At 48.6% G+C, this 21,069-nt stretch overlaps 1 protein-coding gene across 1 annotated transcript in view; it reads left to right on the forward strand.

Annotated features, from left to right (window-relative positions):
* The window catches only part of LCA5L (lebercilin LCA5 like), an 800,408-nt gene that overhangs the window by 577,724 nt on the left and 201,615 nt on the right, over positions 1 to 21,069 (forward strand). The window contains exon 5 of the mRNA XM_069636060.1: positions 19,819 to 19,909. Coding sequence (XP_069492161.1) covers positions 19,819 to 19,909 — 91 coding nt within the window. The remainder of the gene's footprint in view (positions 1 to 19,818; positions 19,910 to 21,069) is intronic.

Consider the following 21,069-nt stretch of genomic DNA (forward strand, 5'->3'; position numbering starts at 1 on the left):
GCTGGGAGGACTTCAAGTCCAGGACTCTCCACAAGGCCCGGCGCCTCACGGAGGGGGGTCGGGTCAGCATGAGTGACATCCAGATGAGGGTCCTGGAACACGTATGCCCAGCGCTCCACGCCCAGATCCTTCAGAGGAAGACCCGTCTGGAGTTGAGCAGTAAGTGGCCAAGCATTGGTGTGCGAGACAGGGCATGTTGCAGTGTGCTGGTAGTCTGATACTTGCCTGTATGTGTGACATGGGCCATGTATGGATGTGTGTGTGCAGGGACATCATGGTCATGCATGTGAGACCAGTAATGTGCGAACCACATGGTTGGTGCATGAGTTCCAATGCTACATGGGGAGCTGTATGGCAAATGCACACATGAAAGCATGCCAGTGTCTGTTCTTGCACATGGTGGGGGTGTGAGGGATGGGTGCTGCTGTCATGTACATGTATGGTGCACATGTGTGTGTGTCTGAGAAGTGTGTCTGTGACTTGGATACGCTATGGATTCATGACACATGTCCGTGATGATGTGTAAATTCACTCATGCAGTGCGGTCACCATTGTATGCACTGTGTCTATCCACTGTGTCTGTGGTGTACAAGGCATGATGCATGATCCTCCAGTGATGTACGTGCATGGGATCAGTGTTAGTCAGGATGCATGTGAGTTTGAAGGCAACATTTTGATTAATAGAGGCCCTCGTACATGGATGCTGATGTTGATTGCAGGCGCCATGCCTGTTCATGCATGTGTGTTGCATGCATTCACCCATGTGTTGTGGAGGGACAGGATGGAAGTGACGTTAGACACTGCCACTCATGTGTTATTGCTTTCTGTCTAGGGGAATATTGTACTGTACCCTGATGCTTGTATTCTATGTCTCCCTCTACGCAGCGTCAAGTGAAGAAGAGGGCAGAGAGAGAGCTGTGGAGCCAAGCGGCAGGGATGCCTCCACTGGGCGGCGACGCAAGGCCCAGCCACCCTCCCAGGACTTGCCATCATCCAGGAGCGAGGGGGCTGGTGCCGCGTCTGCCACTACGGCTGTGGCGGAAGGGCCGGGTTAGCCCCCACAGGGGCTTGCAATGGTGGAAGACGGTACGGAGATATCCAGGTTGGTGGTCTCCACAGAGGAGGAGGAGCCCGCTACTGAGCCGCACATGGGGCCTGGTGGGGGTAGTACCACCACCATGCACCAGCAGGGAGGCCCCGTCCCAGGCCTGTCCGCAGGTAGGGGAGAGTGCCATGTCATCTGCATCTCCACTACCTGCAGACGAGGGGTCCCATGAACGTATGGGCTCTGTCCTGATTGATGTTGCGTTGCGCACGCGTGACATTCGTGATGACGTGCGTTCTTCCTGGGCAGAGAACGCACGCCATCACGAAGAGCAGCGTTGCGATGTGGCACTGTTGGGAGGGGCCCTGGTTGGTGGGTTCCTACATGTGACACGCACTCTGGCGGACCTCTCCTCCTCTGTGGAGACTATGCGCCAGTCGTTCTCCCTGCTGTCTTCTGGCCCAGATTCCACCAGGGCCCCCTGTGGATCTAGCCTGACCAACACAGCCAGCTTGGTGGAGATCCCATCCCTGCCACAGTCGGGAGTCGGCGGGCCAGCAGGGGTGGACACCACAACTGGAGACCAGCTGATGGAGGATGTGCAGGCATCATCGGACAGGGCACATGGACAGCAGCAGCAGCAGCAGGAGCAGGCTCTAGGTGGGAGCAATGATGGCTCTGGGCCATCGACATCAGGGGGGCAGGCATCGGCCAGAGGGCAGGAGGACCCTGGAATGGATGTGTCTTCCGTGTGGCTGCGGTTGGGCCAGCGCATAGATGCGGAGCGGTGGCGGGCGGAAGAGGCGCAGCTCACCATGGTCAGGGCGGAGTTCTCCATGCATCGGGCGTTGAGGCGGGCAGAGTGCCTCTAGGCGACTCGCAGGGAGTTGGAGCAGGCCATGAGTGCCTCCCTGCGAGACCTCAGGGCCAGGGCAGAGGCCCGCCTCCGGGTCATCGACATGGAGTTTGATGATACCCTGGCCCGGGACACCACAGAGTGAGCCACAGGACTTGCCCGCCGCCATTGTATATAGTTAGATAGTGTTAGGTTTCCTTTCCTTTTCTTTTTTATTTTGGTTGCGCTTGGACAATGCACCACGTTTTGTATATAGTTTTTTGTTAGGTAGTATTTTTGGTAGGTTTCATTTCATCAGTTGGGCTCATGGACCCTGTATTGTTCATTTGTACATAGTTCACCATTGGATTATTCTCATTTTTTTTATTTTCACCATGGAGAAATGGATTTCACTTTCTTTTTTCCCTTGGATTTGCTTTGTTTGACTGTGACTTTGGACACCATTGCTTTTGGATTTCTTTGGATTATGATTTCTTGTTTTTTATTCTTTTACGGACATGCAGCATTTCTTTAATTATTCCCATTGTTGTGTGCTTTCTTTTAATTACATTCATGTTGCGTTTAATACATTGTTTTCTTCATACTTCGATGTGTGGTATTATCTCATTGGTTTCATGCATGTCATGATATGGGTGTTCACATTCACTTGCACCCATTGTGTGTGTGTGACGGACATGTGTTCAGTAACATACTTGCCTTTGGGGTTGTATCATGTAATTGCCTTTTCTATGTGGGTGGATGCAATACTTGGTTGGGTCTTTGGGCTGGGGAGGCTGGCCATAAGGGCCATGATTGAGGATCGTCATGACGTGGGGGCAGGGGGACATGAGTGGGACATGAGTGGGGGCCTGCTGGCAGGTGCCCCGCACTGCTGGGGGCTGGGGGTGCAGGGGGACATGAGTGGGACATGAGTGGGGGCCTGCTGGCAGGTGCCCTGCTCTGCTGGGGGTGGGGGTTCAGGGGGACATGAGTGGGACATGAGTGGGGGCCTGCTGGCAGGTGCCCTGCACTGCTGGGGGTGCAGGGGGGACATGAGTGGGGGCCTGCTGGCAGGTGCCCCGCACTGCTGGGGGGTGGGGGTGCAGGGGGACATGAGTGTGGGCCTGCAGGCAGGTGCCCTGCACTGCTGAGGGGTGGGGGTGCAGGGGGACATGAGTGGGGGCCTGCTGGCAGGTGCCCTGCACTGCTGGGGGGTGGGGGTGCAGGGGGACATGAGTGGGACATGAGTGGGGGGCCTGCTGGCAGGTGCCCTGCACTGCTGGTGGGGGTGCAGGGGGACATGAGTTGGTGATCAGTAGTGCAAGCTGAAATCTGGCTTGGCTGCGGGGCATGCCCATGGTGGATGGGCTGCTGCGGGACATGACCAGGGGTGCAGGGTAGTCCCCTGTGGTGTGGGCTGCCTGCAGGGGCCGTGGAGGGTTAAGAGGGAACACCTGGGAGGACCCACACTGCCAATTCACGTGTAGGACTCCCCGCGCACCCCCAAAATACACGTACCCCACTCGCACAGGGCCAATCGCATGTGAAACTTCCTGCGAACCCCAGTAATACGCGTACCCCACTCGCAGAGGGCCTATCGCGAGTGAAACTTCCCGCAAACCCCAGTAATACACATACCCCACTCGCACAGGCCCTTTCGCGTGTGAAACTTCCCGCGAACCCCAGTAATATGCGTACTCCACTCGCACAGGGCCAATTGCGTGTGAGACTTCCTGCGAACCCAGTAATACACGTACCCCACTCGCACAGGCCCTTTTGCGTTTGAAACGTCCCGCGAACCCCAGTTATCAACGTACCCCACTCGCACAGGGCCAATCGCATGTGAGACTTCCCGTGAACACCAGTAATACACATACCCCACTCGCACAGGCCCTTTCGCATGTGAAACTTCCCGCGAACCCCAGTAATACGCGTACTCTACTCGCACAGGCCCTTTCGCGTGTGAAACTTCCCGCGAACCCCAGTATTACACGTACCCCACTCTTACAGGGCCAATCGCGTGTGAAACTTCCCGCAAACCCCAGTAATACACGTACCCCACTCGCACAGGCCCTTTTGCGTTTGAAACGTCCCGCGAACCCCAGTAATCAACGTACCCCACTCGCACAGGGCCAATCGCATGTGAGACTTCCCGTGAACCCCAGTAATACACATACCCCACTCGCACAGGCCCTTTCGCATGTGAAACTTCCCGCGAACCCCAGTAATACGCGTACTCTACTCGCACAGGCCCTTTCGCGTGTGAAACTTCCCGCGAACCCCAGTATTACACGTACCCCACTCTTACAGGGCCAATCGCGTGTGAAACTTCCCGCAAACCCCAGTAATACACGTACCCCACTCGCACAGGGCTTAGCGCGTGTGAAACTTCCTGCGAACCCCAGTAATACACGTTCCCCGCTTGCCGTGCTGGTACAGGGTTAGCGCAGCCCTTTGCGCTGGATTGGGGATTTTGATGGCTTTTCCCTGCCCGAGGGGCGTTCTTGGGGGCCTAACTGGCGCTGCTGCAGGGTCGCTGCGCCACTGTGCGCCACGGCTGGTTTTGGTAGCTAAAATCCATGAATACGCTGTGCGTGGAAATGGATTTTAGCGCACGCGGCTGGTGCAGAGATTCGCACGCGCACACTGTGTACCAGCCGCGTGCACCACTTGTGCGCTAAATTCTATGAATTACCCCCTTGGAGTCATGCTTTGCTAGCATGGTTTCACAGGTATTCAGGAGAGCAGTTTTTGTGCCTCTGGATGCTCGGAATCCAGATTGGTGGTCATGAAGACAGACAACAAGATCCGTGTGGAGGGTCAGTTGGGGGAGGGCCAACCTTTCCAAGAGTTTACTCAAGAAGGGGTAATAGTGACAGGGCGATAGTTAGCCGGGCAAGATGGGTCATCAGACAAGTTTTTTAAGAGAGGGTGCACAGGGGAGTGCTTGAGGGGTAGAGGGAAAGGGCCAGAGGCGAAGGAGTGGTTACAGAAGTCTGCAAGGGCTAGGGCGAGAAAGGAGATGTTGTCTTTAATGGTTCTGGAGCAGCAGTTGAAATAACATTGGCATATAGCCAAACATGCACTGGACCATTGTTTGATTATAATACCTGTGATCAGTACAGATGTGTCGATAAGATGTACAGACGGGATACTTGTATTTGTATATCTGCCTAGACCAATGTTAAGCATGACATCCTAGTACACCAGGGATTGAGCTACCTCCTGGCTTGCAAGTGGTGACTCCTGAAGGTTCTGTTTTTTCTTTTCTTATCTCTATGATAGTGACAACGTTTAAATGGGAAGTTCTCTCAAGAATTGTATTGGCCCAATGGATAGGGTAAGTATTTTTTAGCATATATTGATCGATCTGGAAAAAAAATCTGGTGTCTCTTGCCTTCGGTTTTCTCACATTTACACATGTGAAACTCATCAGTTGGAAGCCACCATCTTGTGCTAATCTTATACGTTGATCCATCGCCCAACGTTCAAGTACCCTCGCAACAATAAATCATTTCACCCGCCCCTCAAATTGACAGTGATATTTTTATTTCATTTTTTTATTTGTTGGTCATTTGTAAGCCACTTTATACAACAGAATTGTGTTTCAAAGCACCCCAAGGCGAAAGGGGAAGGGAACAGGGGAAATAATAACAGTGGCAATAAACAAAGAGCCACAATAATATATATACAGCCGTGGTCCTACTAGGCCTTGTGGCATTGGGCCGTGCAAGTGCATTGATGAGAAGTGCAGGGGAGGGTTAAAGAAAAGGGGAAACGGAGGAGTGGACAAGTGCTGAGGGAGGGCCCAAGAGGGAAGTGCTAAGGCTAGACAGGAGGAGCACCTCAGGCTAAGTGCCAGTCCAGGCAGCTTCCAAGGATGGTATGTGGGGCCACCAGGGCAATGCAATGGGGGGGGGGCGGTGCTGGTAATTACTGTGAGGAAGGGCCTGAGAGCAGTGGTCGAGGTGAGAGGGAGCGGTTGGGAGCGGTGCTCCTCTACTTTTTTAAATTATGTTTTACTGTTCCTATACTTTTATTTGAAAAAGAAACCATTCCAGAATGGTTTCGTTTTAAAATAAAAGCATAGGAAGAAGTTGAAACCTGCACTTTCAGTACACTACACTGAACGTTCCCTTAAAGAGCAGGTGCATATTTTTGGGGTTTGTATTGTGTGTGGGAGGGGGCGTGGTGATGGGGTTTCTGGGGAGTGGGTGAAGGATATCAGGGAACATAGTTCCACTTCTTTTGTACACTTCGACCACTGCCTGAGAGCCTGTGGGGTTCATGAGGATCAGGCCACCGGTCACAGTGGCAGTGGGGTGATTAGCAAGGAAGGGGAAGAGAAGAGTAGAGTTTTGAACAGTTTCCAGAATTTAAGGAGGTCCAGCTCAAATCTGAGAGGAGTAGGGAGACTGTTCCAAAGGGAGGCCCCAGCGACAGAGAGAGATCTGCCCCCCCCCACCCCACTCCACTCTATGCTTAGAGAAACTTTTGACAGAGAGTTGGAATTAGAGGTGCATAGGGCTCCAACAGGGGAGTATTTAGGAAGGGAAAGTTGGAGATAGCGTGGTCCCAGGCCCAGAAGGCCATGTGGATGATGCAGAGGGTCTTGAATTCGTATCCTTGCAGCCACCGGGAGCCAATGGAGAGATTTTAGGGCTGGAGAGATACTGTTCATGGGCTTGAGGCCAAGGATAAATCTTGCAGCTTTATTCTGGATTCGCTGGAGAGGGCGGAGAGAGGGAGATTGAGAAAGAGGATGTTGCAATAGTCCAGCCTGGAAAGGACCAGAGCTCTGCAGACAATGAGCTTCTGGGGGAAGGTGAGGAGGTGGGGCTGGAAGTGGGACTTTTTGCTAAGGTCAATAATATGAGGGGTGGCGGAGAGAGCGGAGTTGAAGATGACCCTGAGGATGGTGGGGATAGAGGGCCCAAGGAGGGTGGCCTAAGGGTGGGAGGAAAAGAGGGCACAGGTGTCCCGACGAGGAGGATCTCCGTATTAGTGGCATTGAGACAGAGATTGTTCGCTGAACACCATGCCTGAATGGCGGACAGGCAGTCTGGGATGAGACTGGAGGAAGATGGGGAATTAGAGGGAAGTTGAAGGAAAGCTGTGTATCTTTGGCATACCACTGGAAATGAGGACAGAAGGAGATCAGTTGAGCAAGAGGAGCCAGATTGATATTGAAGAGCCAGGGTGATAGAATAGAGTCCTGCGGGACATCACAGGTAGAGAGAGTGGTGGATGAGGAGAAAGGGCCCAATTGCAACTGGCAGGGGCTGTTAGTGGGGAAAGAGGTCAGCCAGTCCAGTGCCCCGTCACTAATGCCGAGGTTGTCACAGGGTTGTTTTATGAGGATGGAATGGTTGTACGTGTTAAAGGCAGAGGAGAGATCGAGGAGAGTGAGAACAACAGATTTGCAGTCATGTTTTGCAAGCATGGTTTCACAGGTGTTCAGGAGAGCAGTTTCTGTGCCTCTGGATGCTCGGAATCCAGATTGGTGGTCATGAAGACAGACAACAAGATCCATGTGGAGGGTCAGTTGGGGAGGGCCAACCTTTCCAAGAGTTTACCCAGGAAGGGGTAATAGTGACAGGGCAATAGTTAGCTGGGCAAGATGGGTCATCAGACAGGTTTTTTAAGAGAGGGTGCACAGTGGAGTGTTTGAGGGGTAGAGGGAAAGGGCCAGAGGCGAAGGAGTGGTTACAGAAGTCTGCAAGGGCTAGGGCGAGAAAGGAGATGTTGTCCTTAATGGTTCTGGAGCAGCAGGGGAAAACCTGTTTGGAAGAATCCTTCATAGAGCGGACCAATTTAGAGACCTCGTCCGGTGTTATGGGCAGGAAGAAGGAAAGTGATGGGGTGGGGCGAGGGGAGACAAGGGCATCAGGGGAGTAGGAGTGGGAGAGGAGATGGGGTGGGGTGGGGGAGGGAGAGTGTGGACCGGATGTCCCGAGTTTTGGATGTGAAGTGGGAGGCCAAGACAGTTCAGAGGGCCTGGGAAGGCAAGAGGGAGGTGGCAACGGCAAGTGGATTGGCAAGTTCCTTGCAGATTTTGAAAAGTTTGGCTGTGTTGTTAGAGGCTCCAGTGATGTGGACTTGGATGTGGGCCCGCTTTGTGATGTGGATAGAGAAGCAATATTGCCTTTGGAGCGGCAGCAGGCCAGTTTGTCAGAGGATGAGACCAAGGTCTGCCACTTTCGTTCAGCAAATCTGCACATTTGTTTAAGAGATACTAGGTCGGAGTCATACCAGCTGTTGTTCTTGGTGGCAGGTTTTAGATGGATCCTCATGGCAGGGACAAGGATGTCGAGAGTGTTGGAGATGGCAAGATGCAAATTAGCAAGGATGGATTCAGAGGGAGAGTCAGGAGCAGGGGTGAGAGGGGAAGATGAAGGTGGAGGCAAAAGTAGCAACTGACACTCATTGGTCTCATGACTGTCAAGAAGGCTGGCAGTGCAGGGGGTGGCTTGGATAGGGGGTCAAGGGGCCCAGGATAGGAGGAAAGGAGAGAGTGGTCAGGCTAGGAGAGGGGGTGGGTCATGCCCGGTAATTGAGCGCTTCTGGGGTGAAGTGGCGTGGAGACTTGCGGAAAAGGGGATCACTATTGTCATAAATTCAGGCTGGGCCTGCTTACTGGGGGGGGTTCCCCAGATCGCAGAAACTTAAACATGTCAATAAACTAAAAGATCTAGCGTATGTGCTAGCAAAACAAAGGATTGCCATGGGATGGAAGACCTGTCATAGGCCACGGGTGGAGGTGTGGTGGAAAGAGTTGCAGAGGTGGGCGGAGGCAGAGACCACGGTGTGGCAAGAGGCAAGTAACATTGGGGAAGAGGAAGAAATAGGAACCCTGATGGCATGGAGATTGTTGATAGCGGAACTATTTGGAAAGATACAAGATCGGACAGAATCTGCGGGAAATGAAACCCTGCTATGCGGGGCGGATACAGAGTGACTGGAATTAATAGGCTCGCAAGGGGGGGTGGGATAAGGGGAGCAGTGACTGAATTACGCAAAGAACATTGTGCACAATTGTACTGGTGATAACTGCACTGCGAGTTTTGGTTTGTATTGGTTTTGTTTGTTTCAATTTAATAAAAACTGTTTTTAAAAAAAGGGATGTCTCCAGAGATTATGGTATCAAGAGTGTGGCCCGCAGCCTGAAGGAAGAATAGTGAGAGAGAGGAAGTCACAGAGGACTCGGAACTGAGAGGTTGATGATTCAGGAGAGTCGAGGGGGATGTTGAAGTCATCAAGGAGGAGGAGTTTGGAAGAAGACGTTGAAAGAGATGAGGCAACTTCGGCCCATTCAGAGAGTAAGAGGGAGATTGGGCCAGGGGGCCTGTAGATAGTGGTGAGGGTGAGAGAGAAAGTAGGAGAGACCCCAGCCTACAGACGACGCATTCAAAAGAAGAGTAGTATTGATTGGGAATGATGGAAGCAGGGACCCACTCAGGGAAGATCAGGGCCACTCCACCTCCAGTTCTGTTGGGTCCAGGTCTGGAGGGGATTTTGTAGCCCTCAGGAAGGAGAGTGTCAAGAGCAGTGACAGAGCTGGCATTGAACCACGTCTCGGTAAGAGCAAGGACGCCAAGGTCAAAGTTTTCAAGAAGGAGACAGATGTCAGAGGAGTGTTTGACAGCAGAGCGAGCATTCAGAGTAGGTAAGTGAACCCGGTTACTAGTTTTGACGGTTTTCCAAGGGGGTGTACAGGGGCATGGTCCTCTCCTCAGTGGCAGTGGGGAATTGAGGGGAGGTGAAGAAAGAGTGGCAGGAGAAGGGAGGAGGTTTATGAGAGAAGGCAGGCGCCGGTCGTGGAGGAGAAGAGCAGGTTGAGAGCCTTGGACCACAATAGTACCATTGTGGTAGACATTAATGATGCACCTAGAGGATGTGAAGTATGCAAGGAGAGCTTCCCACCTAGTGCCACCATTAATGGTTGAGGAGGATAAAGAGTGGAGACGAGACGGGGGGTCCGTAGGTCAGGAGAGGGAACAGTGGAGAGGATGTCCTTGAAAGTCTGTCTGGAAGTGGCATTGACATAGGAGTCAGCGATGGAAAGGCCTGGGTTAGAGTCCTGGAGAGCTTTTTTTTTAGTTTTTTTCTTCCAGACTTCGTGTGGAAGGATATGTGTGAAGTGGGAGGCCAAGACGGTTCAGAGGGCCTGGGAAGGCAGGAGGGAGGTGGCGACGGCAAGTGGATTGGCAAGTTCCTTGCAGATTTTGATAAGTTCGGCTGTGTTGTTAGAGGCTCCAGTGATGTGGACTTGGATGTGGGCCCGCTTTGTGAAGTGGATAGAGAAGCAATATTGCCTTTGGAGCAGGCAGCAGGCCAGTTTGTCAGAGGATGAGACCAAGGTCTGCCACTTTCGTTCAGCAAATCTGCACTTTTGTTTAAGAGATGCTAGGTTGGAGTCATACCAGCTGTTGTTCTTGGTGGCAGGTTTTAGATGGATCCTCATGGCAGGGGCAAGGATGTCGAGAGTGTTGGAGATGGCAAGATGCAAATTAGCAAGGATGGATTCAGAGGGAGTGTCTGGAGCAGGGGTCAGAGGGGAAGATGAAGGTGGAGGCAAAAGCAGCAACTGACAATCATTGGTCGCATGACTGTCAAGAAGGCTGGCAGTGCAGGGGGTGGCTTGGATAGGGGGGCAAGGGGCCCAAGATAGGAAGAAAGGAGAGGGTGGTCAGGCTAGGAGAGGGGGTGGGTCATGCCCGGTAATTGAGCGCTTCTGGGGTGAAGTGGCGTGGAGACTTGCGGAAAAGGGGATCACTATTGCCATAAATTCAGCCTGGGCCTGCTTACTGGGGGGGTTCCCCAGATCGCAGAAACTTAAACATGTCAATAAACTAAAAGATCTAGCGTATGTGCTAGCAAAACAAAGGATTGCCATGGGATGGAAGACCTGTCATAGGCCACGGGTGGAGGTGTGGTGGAAAGAGTTGCAGAGGTGGGTGGAGGCAGAGACCACAGTGTTGCAAGAGGCAAGTAACATTGGGGAAGAGGAAGAAAGGGGAACCCTGATGGCATGGAGATTGTTGATAGCGGAACTATTTGGAACGATACAAGATCGGACAGAATCTGCGGGAAATGAAACCCTGCTACGCGGGGCGGATACAGAGTGACTGGAATGAATAGGCTCGCAAGGGGGGATGGGATAAGGGGAGCAGTGACTGAATTATGCAAAGAACATTGTGCACAATTGTACTGGTGATAACTGCACTGCGCGTTTTGGTTTGTATTGGTTTTGTTTGTTTGAATTTAATAAAAACTGTTTTAAAAAAAAGGGATGTCTCCAGAGATTATGGCATCAAGAGTGTGGCCCGCAGCCTGAGTCGGACCGGAAGGAAGAATAGTGAGAGAGAGGAAGTCACAGAGGACTCGGAACTGAGAGGTTGATGATTCAGGAGAGTCGAGGGGGATGTTGAAGTCACCAAGGAGGAGGAGTTTGGAAGAAGACATTGAAAGAGATGAGGCAACTTCAGCCCATTCAGAGAGTAAGAGGGAGAGAGTAAGAGGGAGAGAGTAAGAGGGAGATTGGGCCAGGGTGCCTGTAGATAGTGGTGAGGGTGAGAAAGTAGGAGAGACCCCAGCCTACAGACGTTGCATTCAAAAGAGGAGTAGTATTGATTGGGAATGATGGAAGCAGGGACCCACTCAGGGAAGATCAGGGCCACTCCACCTCCAGTCCTGTTGGGTCCAGGTCTGGAGGGGATTTTGTAGCCCTCAGGAAGGAGAGTGTCAAGAGCAGGGATAGAGCTGGCATTGAACCACGTCTCAGTAAGAGCAAGGACGCCAAGGTCAAAGTTTTCAAGAAGGAGACAGATGTCAGAGGAGTGTTTGACAGCAGAGCGAGCATTCAGAGTAGGTAAGTGAACCCGGTTACCAGCTTTGACGGTTTTCCAAGGGGGTGTACAGGGGCATGGTCCTCTCCTCAGTGGCAGTGAGGAATTGAGGGGAGGGGAAGAAAGAGCGGCAGGAGAAGGGAGGAGGTTAATGAGAGAAGGCAGGCGCCAGTCGTGGAGGAGAAGAGCAGGTTGAGAGCCTTGGACCACAATAGTACCATTGTGGTAGACATTAATGATGCACCTAGAGGATGTGAAGTATGCAAGGAGAGCTTTCACCTAGTGCCACCATTAATGGTTGAGGAGGTTAAAGAGTGGAGACGAGGTGGAGGGTCCGTAGGTCAGGAGAGGGGACAGTGGAGAGGATGTCCTTGAAAGTCTGTCTGGAAGTGGCATTGACGTAGGAGTCAGCGATGGAAAGGCCTGAGTTAGAGTTCTGGAGAGCTTTTTTTTAGTTTTTTTCTTCCAGACTTCCTGTGGAAGGACATGTGATAGAATAGCAGTCGGAATAGATAGGAGAGATGGAGAGTGCCATGGGAATAGTGGGGGCGGGGAAGATAGGCAAGTGAGCTGCACAGTGCACAGGAACTCAACAAATGGCCTAGCAGCTAAGCGGCACAGTGCAGGAGGTGTGCAAGAGAAGACAGCCAGTGCACAGATTGAAGAACACTCCTAGATTCGAATTTCCACAAAGGCACAAATAAAGCACAAAATGGAGGATGCAACAATTTAAAAAGCACACCCAGATTTTGCCAAAGAGCACTAGTACAGCACAACATGGGGGGTGCAACCATTTAAAAAGCACACCTAGATTTGATTTTGCCAAAAAGCACTAGTACAATTTAAAAAGCACACCTAGATTTGATTTTGCCAAAGAGCACTAGTACAGCACAAAATGGAAGTTACAGATATGTAAGCGCTTGTAGGGAGGAAATAAGGGTTTGCACTAGTAGGCAACAGAAAGCAGGCTAACGTGAGAAGTACAGCAAAAGAAACATGTCGAGTGTGAGGAGGATACAGTTTGCAATCAGGCTGTGAGACAAGGGATGCAGGAGTTACCAGGCAACCAGATAAAGGGTTGTGTGCCAGGGGCAGGAGATCCGGAGTGCTTACCGGTTTAAAGTGCTAGTACATTTTTCATCATCCGGAAATGCAAGTGATGTTTTGAGTTTGATCCGTGTGCAGCATGGGTTAGTGAAGAGTTATAGGGGCAGCAGAATGGAGGGAGGCTCACTCCAGCTCCAGACAAGTCAAGACAGGGTCCTTAGTGGTGGGCCTTTGTCGGGGGCTGGCTCAGCCTGCCGGCTCCCAGATTGGGCTTAAGGCTTAGGGGTTGGCCAATCAAGATGCAGCTGAGGCGGGCAGACATGGGCCTGCATTGTGGCAGTGGTGTTGGCCATATTTGAAGATCCACTGAATATGGACTTGAACAGCCCCAATGGACTGCAGTGATGATAAAAGCAGCAAATTGAATTTAAGTGTCAGGCCAGAATGCAAATTGTAGAAGGTGCCCAGGTGGCAATTTAAAGAGAGCGCGTATAAATTCAAAGAGAGCCCATCTGGGCTTACCTGTGCAGATCTGCAGCAAGCGAAGAAGGAAAGCTGGAACAGCAGGGTCTGCTAGTGAGCCTTTGTCGCAGGCCGGCTCAACCTAACAGCTCCCTGATTGGGCTGAAGGCTCAATGGTTAGCCAATCATGATGCAGGTGAGGCGGGCAGATGAGGATCTGCATTGTGGGACATGGCTTCCACCATGTTTGAAGATGCACTGAACATGGACTTCAACAGCCCCTGGGCTTCTGTGATGCTAAAAGCAGCAAATTGAATTTAAGTGTTGTTGAAGTGTTATTGCAAACCCTAATGGCACTTCCTCTAAAAGCACCTATCAAGTGAACAATAAATAAATAAATATCTGAAACTGTACTTGTAACCAAACTGTACCTGTAACTTGTTCTCAAAATGTGCACCATGTATCATATCTACTAGCGCTGTGATACCTCCGGGTCCTGGGCGCTACCAACAAATAAAAATAAATAAATAAATAAACAAATAAACCTACTGTAGCTTCGAGCAGTCAGACTGGCACTGACAGCTTTCCTGCCTTCCCTCCGGAGGAAACATGTCTTGGTTCTAACAGACAACACAGTGACCATGCACTACCTCAGAAAGCAGGGAGATGTGAGGTCCCTACCCTTGTGCAGGGAGGCAATGCGGCTATGGTTCTGGATGCTGGAGAGAATGATCTCTCAGCCTCTGCAGCGCATCTGGTGGAGGGTGCAGAATGGGCTGGCAGATGATCTGAGCAGGCAGAGCTTGGTCTCCCTCGGGATCAGAGATCTTCACCCGAGGGAAACCCCATCTGTGGATTTGTTTGCAGTGAAGGTCAATGCGAAATGCAGACAGATTTGCTGCACTACGCCCGTTGTTAAATTTTCTGAACTGCTGATGCTGGATCAGATATCTATCAAGATGAGGAATCTGTGGGAGAAGAGTCCAAAGAAAATACTGTGAGTCATTTCTCCTTCTCTTTCCCAGTTCCTAATTAAGTACAAGGCATAAAATAAGCAGTGTTGCAGAGCAATTTGCTATGCAATTCTCTAGGTTTGCTAATCAAATTGAAATTTGTGTAGCCCACCTAGCTATTTAATTTACCCTGTTAAATTAAAGCACAGCGCATCTTGCATTCCTCTCCTACACTCTTGGCTCTCTTCCTCATTTTTGCTCTGTTCACTGCAAGGTCAAAGGGGCTAATGGAGAGAGTGCAGCAGTAATTATCACCTCCACTCTCAAGAGTGTTAGCAATAATTTATTTTTTCAAAGAATTGCAAACCAGAAGAAAATTGAGAATGCTTTTATCAAGCTAACTGTATCCTATCTGACCAGTATGTGTTAAGTTTGCCTATTTTTTAATAGACAGTCACGCAATTCCATTCTTGAAACTGTAAGTTGTTACATAATTCATAATTTCAGTATTGCTACTGTAAAACACTACTTTGTCTCCATGTTTTACAGTAAAAGTTAGGTTAGTGTACAAATAGTGTCAACTATATTTCATTTCGCTGGGGAAGATGCATCCTATTGACGAGGTAACACTTTTAAAATGTACATGATCACACAGCCAAATGCCTTTCATGGCAAACCTCGTTCTGTGACCTATTGGTTCATACATCTCAGAAACTGGTGATCAACCCATTGTATCTCATCACCCTGTTGCTTTATATCCACTACCCTGAAAGTGAGATGGGACACAAACTACAATATTCCACCTAATTTTCCGAGTTCACTGTCTGCTATGCCATACACTCTGCTTAGTCTCTTACTTTCTTTCCTCTTACTGCAATACCATACACTGTAGTTAGCCTACAGAGCTCACTTTGCTGTATGATTATGATTGCATTATATATTTGCACCTGCAGGAGAGAGCTGGTCAAACTATTTTTTTATCATATCTATTGGTGTTCCGCATTCATGCAGCTAACCTTTTACATTTTGCAGACACTCAACCAGGGCTCGCAAAGTTTACTTGCCCACTCTCATAGTCGAGTAGATTGTATGTAGGGTGAGTACCATTTGCAGGGGATGTTAACATCAAAGAGGGTTTGTGGTGATATGCACCATTTTACAGAAAGCGTCTTTACATTTATTTTCATCCGTTGCCATGGGTCAATTGCATTTCTCTTAGGTCGAGTAGGTAAACTAAGTTACTCAATCTGCAGGTCTAGCGGAATTTGAAAGAATTTGTAAAGCCTGACTCCTCTCACCAATGTCTTCATGGGTGCACAAAAAGGATGTATTGCTCATTTAATGTCTTGGGTACAAATAACTTCTGATGACATTCAAAATATTAGTACAACATTGCTAATCAAATTGATTTGTTTGCTAATCAAGAACATTTTAATTAGCAAACTCTGCTAATCAATTTCTGAGAACTAATTTATGCCATGAAGTATTCATTCCCAAAGAGTAGGGAACTTTATTTTAGATTGATATTAAATCTTATCTCTACCACGGTGGTTCTAGGCCCAAGGAAAAATATCTAAGACCGTGGCTGCAGGCTATGTAAAATGAAACAGCTAGAGACCATCCGGCACTTGGTTTTAAAATAAATTGAGTACGCGCTATTTCACAAGATACATAAATAACATAGCGGCAGTCGTTTCAGTCGACTCATTTGTGGAAGGGTGACATGGAGAGGACAGAGACATTTTTAATTTTGAATCTCACTAGATTTCTGACAAAATTATATACAATTTTAAAAGAAGTGACATAACTTGATACAACAGATCTGTTTTAATTAATTGATTAAGGTTGATTGAGTAATGGTCATTTCTTAACTGGTGATTTATGGAATTTGTATAGCTAAGTTTTCTTTTTTCTTTATTTTTGTATGTTTGTATCTTCTTTTAGTATTTCAAATTTGTTTATGTTCTTTTTGTGTGGTAATGTCTAATGTGTACTTTTGTACCTGTTACTCCTGTGACGTAGATGAACTGGATCAAGGACCAGACAACCACAGAAAACATATGTTCAAGATGGTATATTAGATAACTACTACATTGTGGTGGCAAAATAGCAAACAGGAGTGGCATAAAGTGCAGTTGAAATGTGTCAGGATAAGTTTAGTAATTTTTAATTAAAAATGCAGGGCAACTAAAACTTCAAAAAAGGATTTCCTGCACCCTTAGAATATGCCCGGGTTCCCTGCCCGGGTCAATGGTTCGTTATAAATAAATGAATCCTTATGCAAAGTCTTGGGTTTCCCAGTATCTGCAACTTGCCTTCCCCTGGGGTTGATGGATAGTCCCCACAATACTGGTTTTCACAGGGACATCTCGCCTTTCTTTCTCCTATCCCTACTTCGCCTCTTCTTACTGGTGACTGGTCCATCATTGTCCCCCAGGACCTGTGGCTTCTCCACCATTAGCCTCTCCACTCCTGCGGGAGCCTCTGAATCTCAGGTGCAGGGAATGAGGGCCTTGGGGAGCTTGAATTGTAGGTCTCAAAGTCCTGAATGGGGACCTGTACAGCATGGTAACACTGGAGGGTGACCAACTACTCTAATTCTCCCTCCTATGGTGCCTTTACATCTTTCTCCTTCTCACCAGCTTACACCCCACTCCTCTGAACTTACGCGTTTCTCACAAGAACGTCCCTAGCTCCTGCTGTAAACGTATCCTGGCTTTCCACTCCTCAATCACTTGTTTAGAATTTTAGACGAGTAGGATAGCTCAGGTACATCGCATTTGTCTGGGAAGCAAAACAACACATAGCAACACAGGTTTGAATCCCAGTCTTGTGCTTAGAAACTGGTCTCCGGTATTAAGCGCGATATTAAAGAAGAATTATATTTATAATTATAGTAATTAAATCCTCCACCAAATTATACTCTTTCTCCTAATTGTCCTCTTGCTCTCCCCCCAACTAACTTTTATCAACACCTGTACCAACTACTCGTCCCTTTCCACCTGTTCCTTCTCACTTTATAACCCAGCTTTCGTCGCAGTAGTCTACTTTCTTCTCTTTACGGTCTTCCTTACCTTCTTTTCCCTTTTTGGTACCTTCCTTTTCCTAGTCCTAAATGCTTACGAACTCTGTCATATTCTTCACCCCTTCCGGCACCTTCTTCTTTGCAATCAGTGTTCGCCAAATCTTTCCTATCTTCCCCACTTTTGCCCCTCTGGGCACCATCTCTTTCCTCATTAATATTCTCCTACTTACTACTGTCTCACACACCTTCACCCGCCTGGGCACCACTCCTCTCCTTAATGATCTCCTCTACTTCACAATGATTTCTTGTACCTTCTTCACCACTCTGAGTTCTTCTCAATGATATTCTCTAACCTACAACTATCTCTTGCACCTTCATCAGCCCTCAGGCCACCACCGTTTCTTATGGTACCTTTACTGTCTTTGGTCACCACTACTTCACCAATAATGCCAGTTCTCTTAGCTCTTCAGTTTGGTCTCCTGCATGTCTCCTCCAGCATCCATGCTCCAGTGTGGAATGGCCTCCTAGGAATCTCATCCACTATCCTGGGCTCTTCTACCCCTCCAGGTCCTCCTAGCCTCTCCCAAATCCTGCTCTAAAACAGATTCTGTCTCCAGCATCTACTGCACTTGATTACCATCTCAGACCATCTCAAGCTAGGTGGGTCTCGAGTATCTGCTAGACCATAGCTTCAAAATCCCTGCCCGACATCTTGGAGTTCCTAGCTCCCTCTTTCTCTAGGTCACTGTTATAGGGATGGTCCTACCTCTGAGGATGCTTTTTGGTATTGAAGTAGGACTGTGGACTAGCATGTCACTCCTGTTTGTTGGTCCTTTCTTTGGTTGTCAAAATGTGGCCCTGCCCGCAGCGTGAACTCTTCCCGCCTATCTGTTCTCTGCTCTATGAGTGTCAAAGCCGTATGGTAGGAGTGGCAGACTGCCTCCTGGATTCCATGGCCTTGCTCTGGCCTCCCTTTCTCTGTGAAGTTTTAAGTGTACCTCTCTGGCTGCTCGTGGGGAGCCGCTGGCCCCTCAGCACTGCCACACCCCTATTTCCTTAAAAGGGCAGAAGCAGCTACAGTAGTACAGAGTGCTTTGGTTTTGTGGAGAACATTATGGTCCAGAAGACATATGGTTTCTGCTTCCCAATCATATTCGCTGTGCCCTTAAAAGGGTCCATGACCCTAGATGGCTGCATGTTACTATCCCCTGCCCTGCATCAGGGACTAAGCAATGGTGACCAGGGGATTCTTACTCTGTTGTCCCAGGACACATCAGCTACTAGCTTGAGCAAGCATCCAGCTCCCTTAGCCAGCCCACTGGTAGTCCCCCCCAATGAGGTCTTTCATACACTCAATATTTTAATTTCTGTTAAGGATTAGACAATCTGACAGATATGCTACTGCTTACTTCTCCAGAGCATGAATCTTTACCACAGATAGTGGATGTCATGTGGTGCACACCTTCCTGTGAAGACGCAAGGGGAAATCTCCCTCCCGACTCAGTGATTTACAAACAAGTACTGTGGATGAAACAGTGATGGCTCTGAGTATCGGAGAAGACACAGATCCTTTCGGGGTAGCGATTGTAGGCATGAGGGATCGCGCAAGAAAACTTCCACGTGATGAGAATCCTCAATGTGGTACACCAAGATGGTGGCTGCCGAGCTCCTGCTCTATGGGCTGTGCCTCTGCATGGAGACTGCAATGCCACAACTCATGTCTTGGGGGAAGGATGTGACCTGGCATGCCCCGCAAATTCGTAAAACTACCACTAGTCCTACAGGTCGAGTTCCTTGGCTTTCCTACTCGACCTAACAGAAATGAACTCGCCCCATGGTTAGTGATGATAAAGAAATGTACAAGTGCTTTCAGTAAAATGGTGCATGGCAGGCGGTACACGCTTTTTTGGCCTGGCCGTTTCTGCGCAGCTATTTCGGCACGCCATGTTTGGCCAGGTCCCCCTATGGAGTGTCTTATTGTCATGGCTAGATGGGTGCAGGGACCTAACACCTCTCAGCACGTTATCTTGAATATACTGTCACCCAAAACACTAATGAATACAATGTTTTGGATGACAGTATATTCAGGTAATGAACAGCCCGTTCAGCAAGTGAAGGTGGCAGCACAGCTTCACTTGCTGAGTTGGCCATGCATTTCTTGAATATACTGTCATCCAAAACACTGCATTTAGTGCATCAATGTTTTTGGGAACTACCCATTACACCCACTGAGTGCCACCATTAATGGGAGAGGAGGAGAAAAGGAGAAAGTACAGAGACCATATGATGGTTCCATAGGTATGGATCGGGAAGAACAAAGAGGATGCTGGTTAGAGTCTGTCTGGACACAGTTAGAACACAATATAACATACACAAGGCTAAAGCAGAACCCCCGCCCACGTGCATGTCAGCTACAGACCCGGGCAACGCTGGGGGGTACTGCAAGTTGAAAATAAAATGTACATTGCAAATTCAGTATAAGTCCACCTTTTCCCATACAATGCATCCATTTCGCTGACTGTTGCATGTGATATGACAAGATAAAGAATGCAAAATTGGTTGATATCTGATACAAATTGTAAGTATAGTTCATCTTTTACCAGGAAAAAGAAAGAGAGCTGGATATAAGAAATATCTATGCAAACCGCATGCCAAAAGGACTTCAAAAATATGATTCGTCACCTCATCAGAAAGGTATGACAAATAGTTTTTACTTAATTAAACAATTTAAAAAATGTTTTGTAGATGACATGTCTTCCTCTTGGCAAATGCTAACTATTTTAGATATCTTCAACCTCATGCCGTAGGAGCAATATTAAGCATTCGCCACTTAGCAAACTTAAATTGCGGTTTATTCATATTAATTCCTGTGACGTCTCCTGCCTTCCTCTGAGGACATCTAGTGGCAAAACGAAGGGGGCAGAAACCTTTCAGAACTAATGGATGAGGGACCCAGGAGAGGTATGATTAGGATTCCCTGGAAACCTGCACTTAGTCCCTGTCATCCAGCAGGGGTCAGTAATATGGGCCATACTTTAAACACACCTTTAAATGAGGATGCTCAGGAAGAAAGACTGTGTACTATGTACACGTGGGATCTAGTAGTAGTTAAAACAGCAGATGTTGGATTATTCACTGTCCCTCTGTATGTACACGAAACAGAGGCACACTGATTGCAAAATAAACGTGCACCAGAATACACAGAGGTAGACCAGTGAGTGCTGCTGCTGCGGACACAAAGTTGTAATATTCTCATTGTCAGGCATTTTTATCAAACAGCAATGGGCTGGATAAACGCCTCTCTAAACCTTTACTAAAGAAGAGCTTCCTACCTAGGAAACTAAAACTAAAGATCAGTCTGTATCAAGTTGTTAGAAACGTATAAACCGTCCTTGTGTCCAAAACTTTCTAATCTGGCCCTCACACTATATACGAACAACTAAGGGTGCAAGGAAATATATCTGACTTATGTTTTGCAAAACGTGTTCATAATCAAAATATAAAGATACATCTAACAGAAAGTCTTTTCCAAGGAGAAACCCTTGGATCCAGAGGGTGGATTCCCTTCCCCTGGATTTTTAAGTAGGATGTCAAAAGTGTCTCTTTCGAACAACATTTTCTTGGCATCACAAAAGTGTCTTTTGTTTCTTTATATTAGATTCAGAAATTTCTTGTTCAAACACAACAATACATGACATCCAGCACTTCCTTGGTTTCTTTGTACTGGATTCACAAAGTTACTGGATTCACAATAAATTCCACAAAGGGCTTTCTTTAATGTCCCTTGTACTTTAGCAGATTGCCTGGTGTACTCCTTTACCAGGAACCCTCCGGTGAGTTCTTCGGATCTCCTG

Source organism: Ambystoma mexicanum, chromosome 7p (assembly GCF_040938575.1).
Source record: "Ambystoma mexicanum isolate Mex_15411 chromosome 7p, UKY_AmexF1_1, whole genome shotgun sequence".
NCBI classification, from domain to species: domain Eukaryota; kingdom Metazoa; phylum Chordata; class Amphibia; order Caudata; family Ambystomatidae; genus Ambystoma; species Ambystoma mexicanum.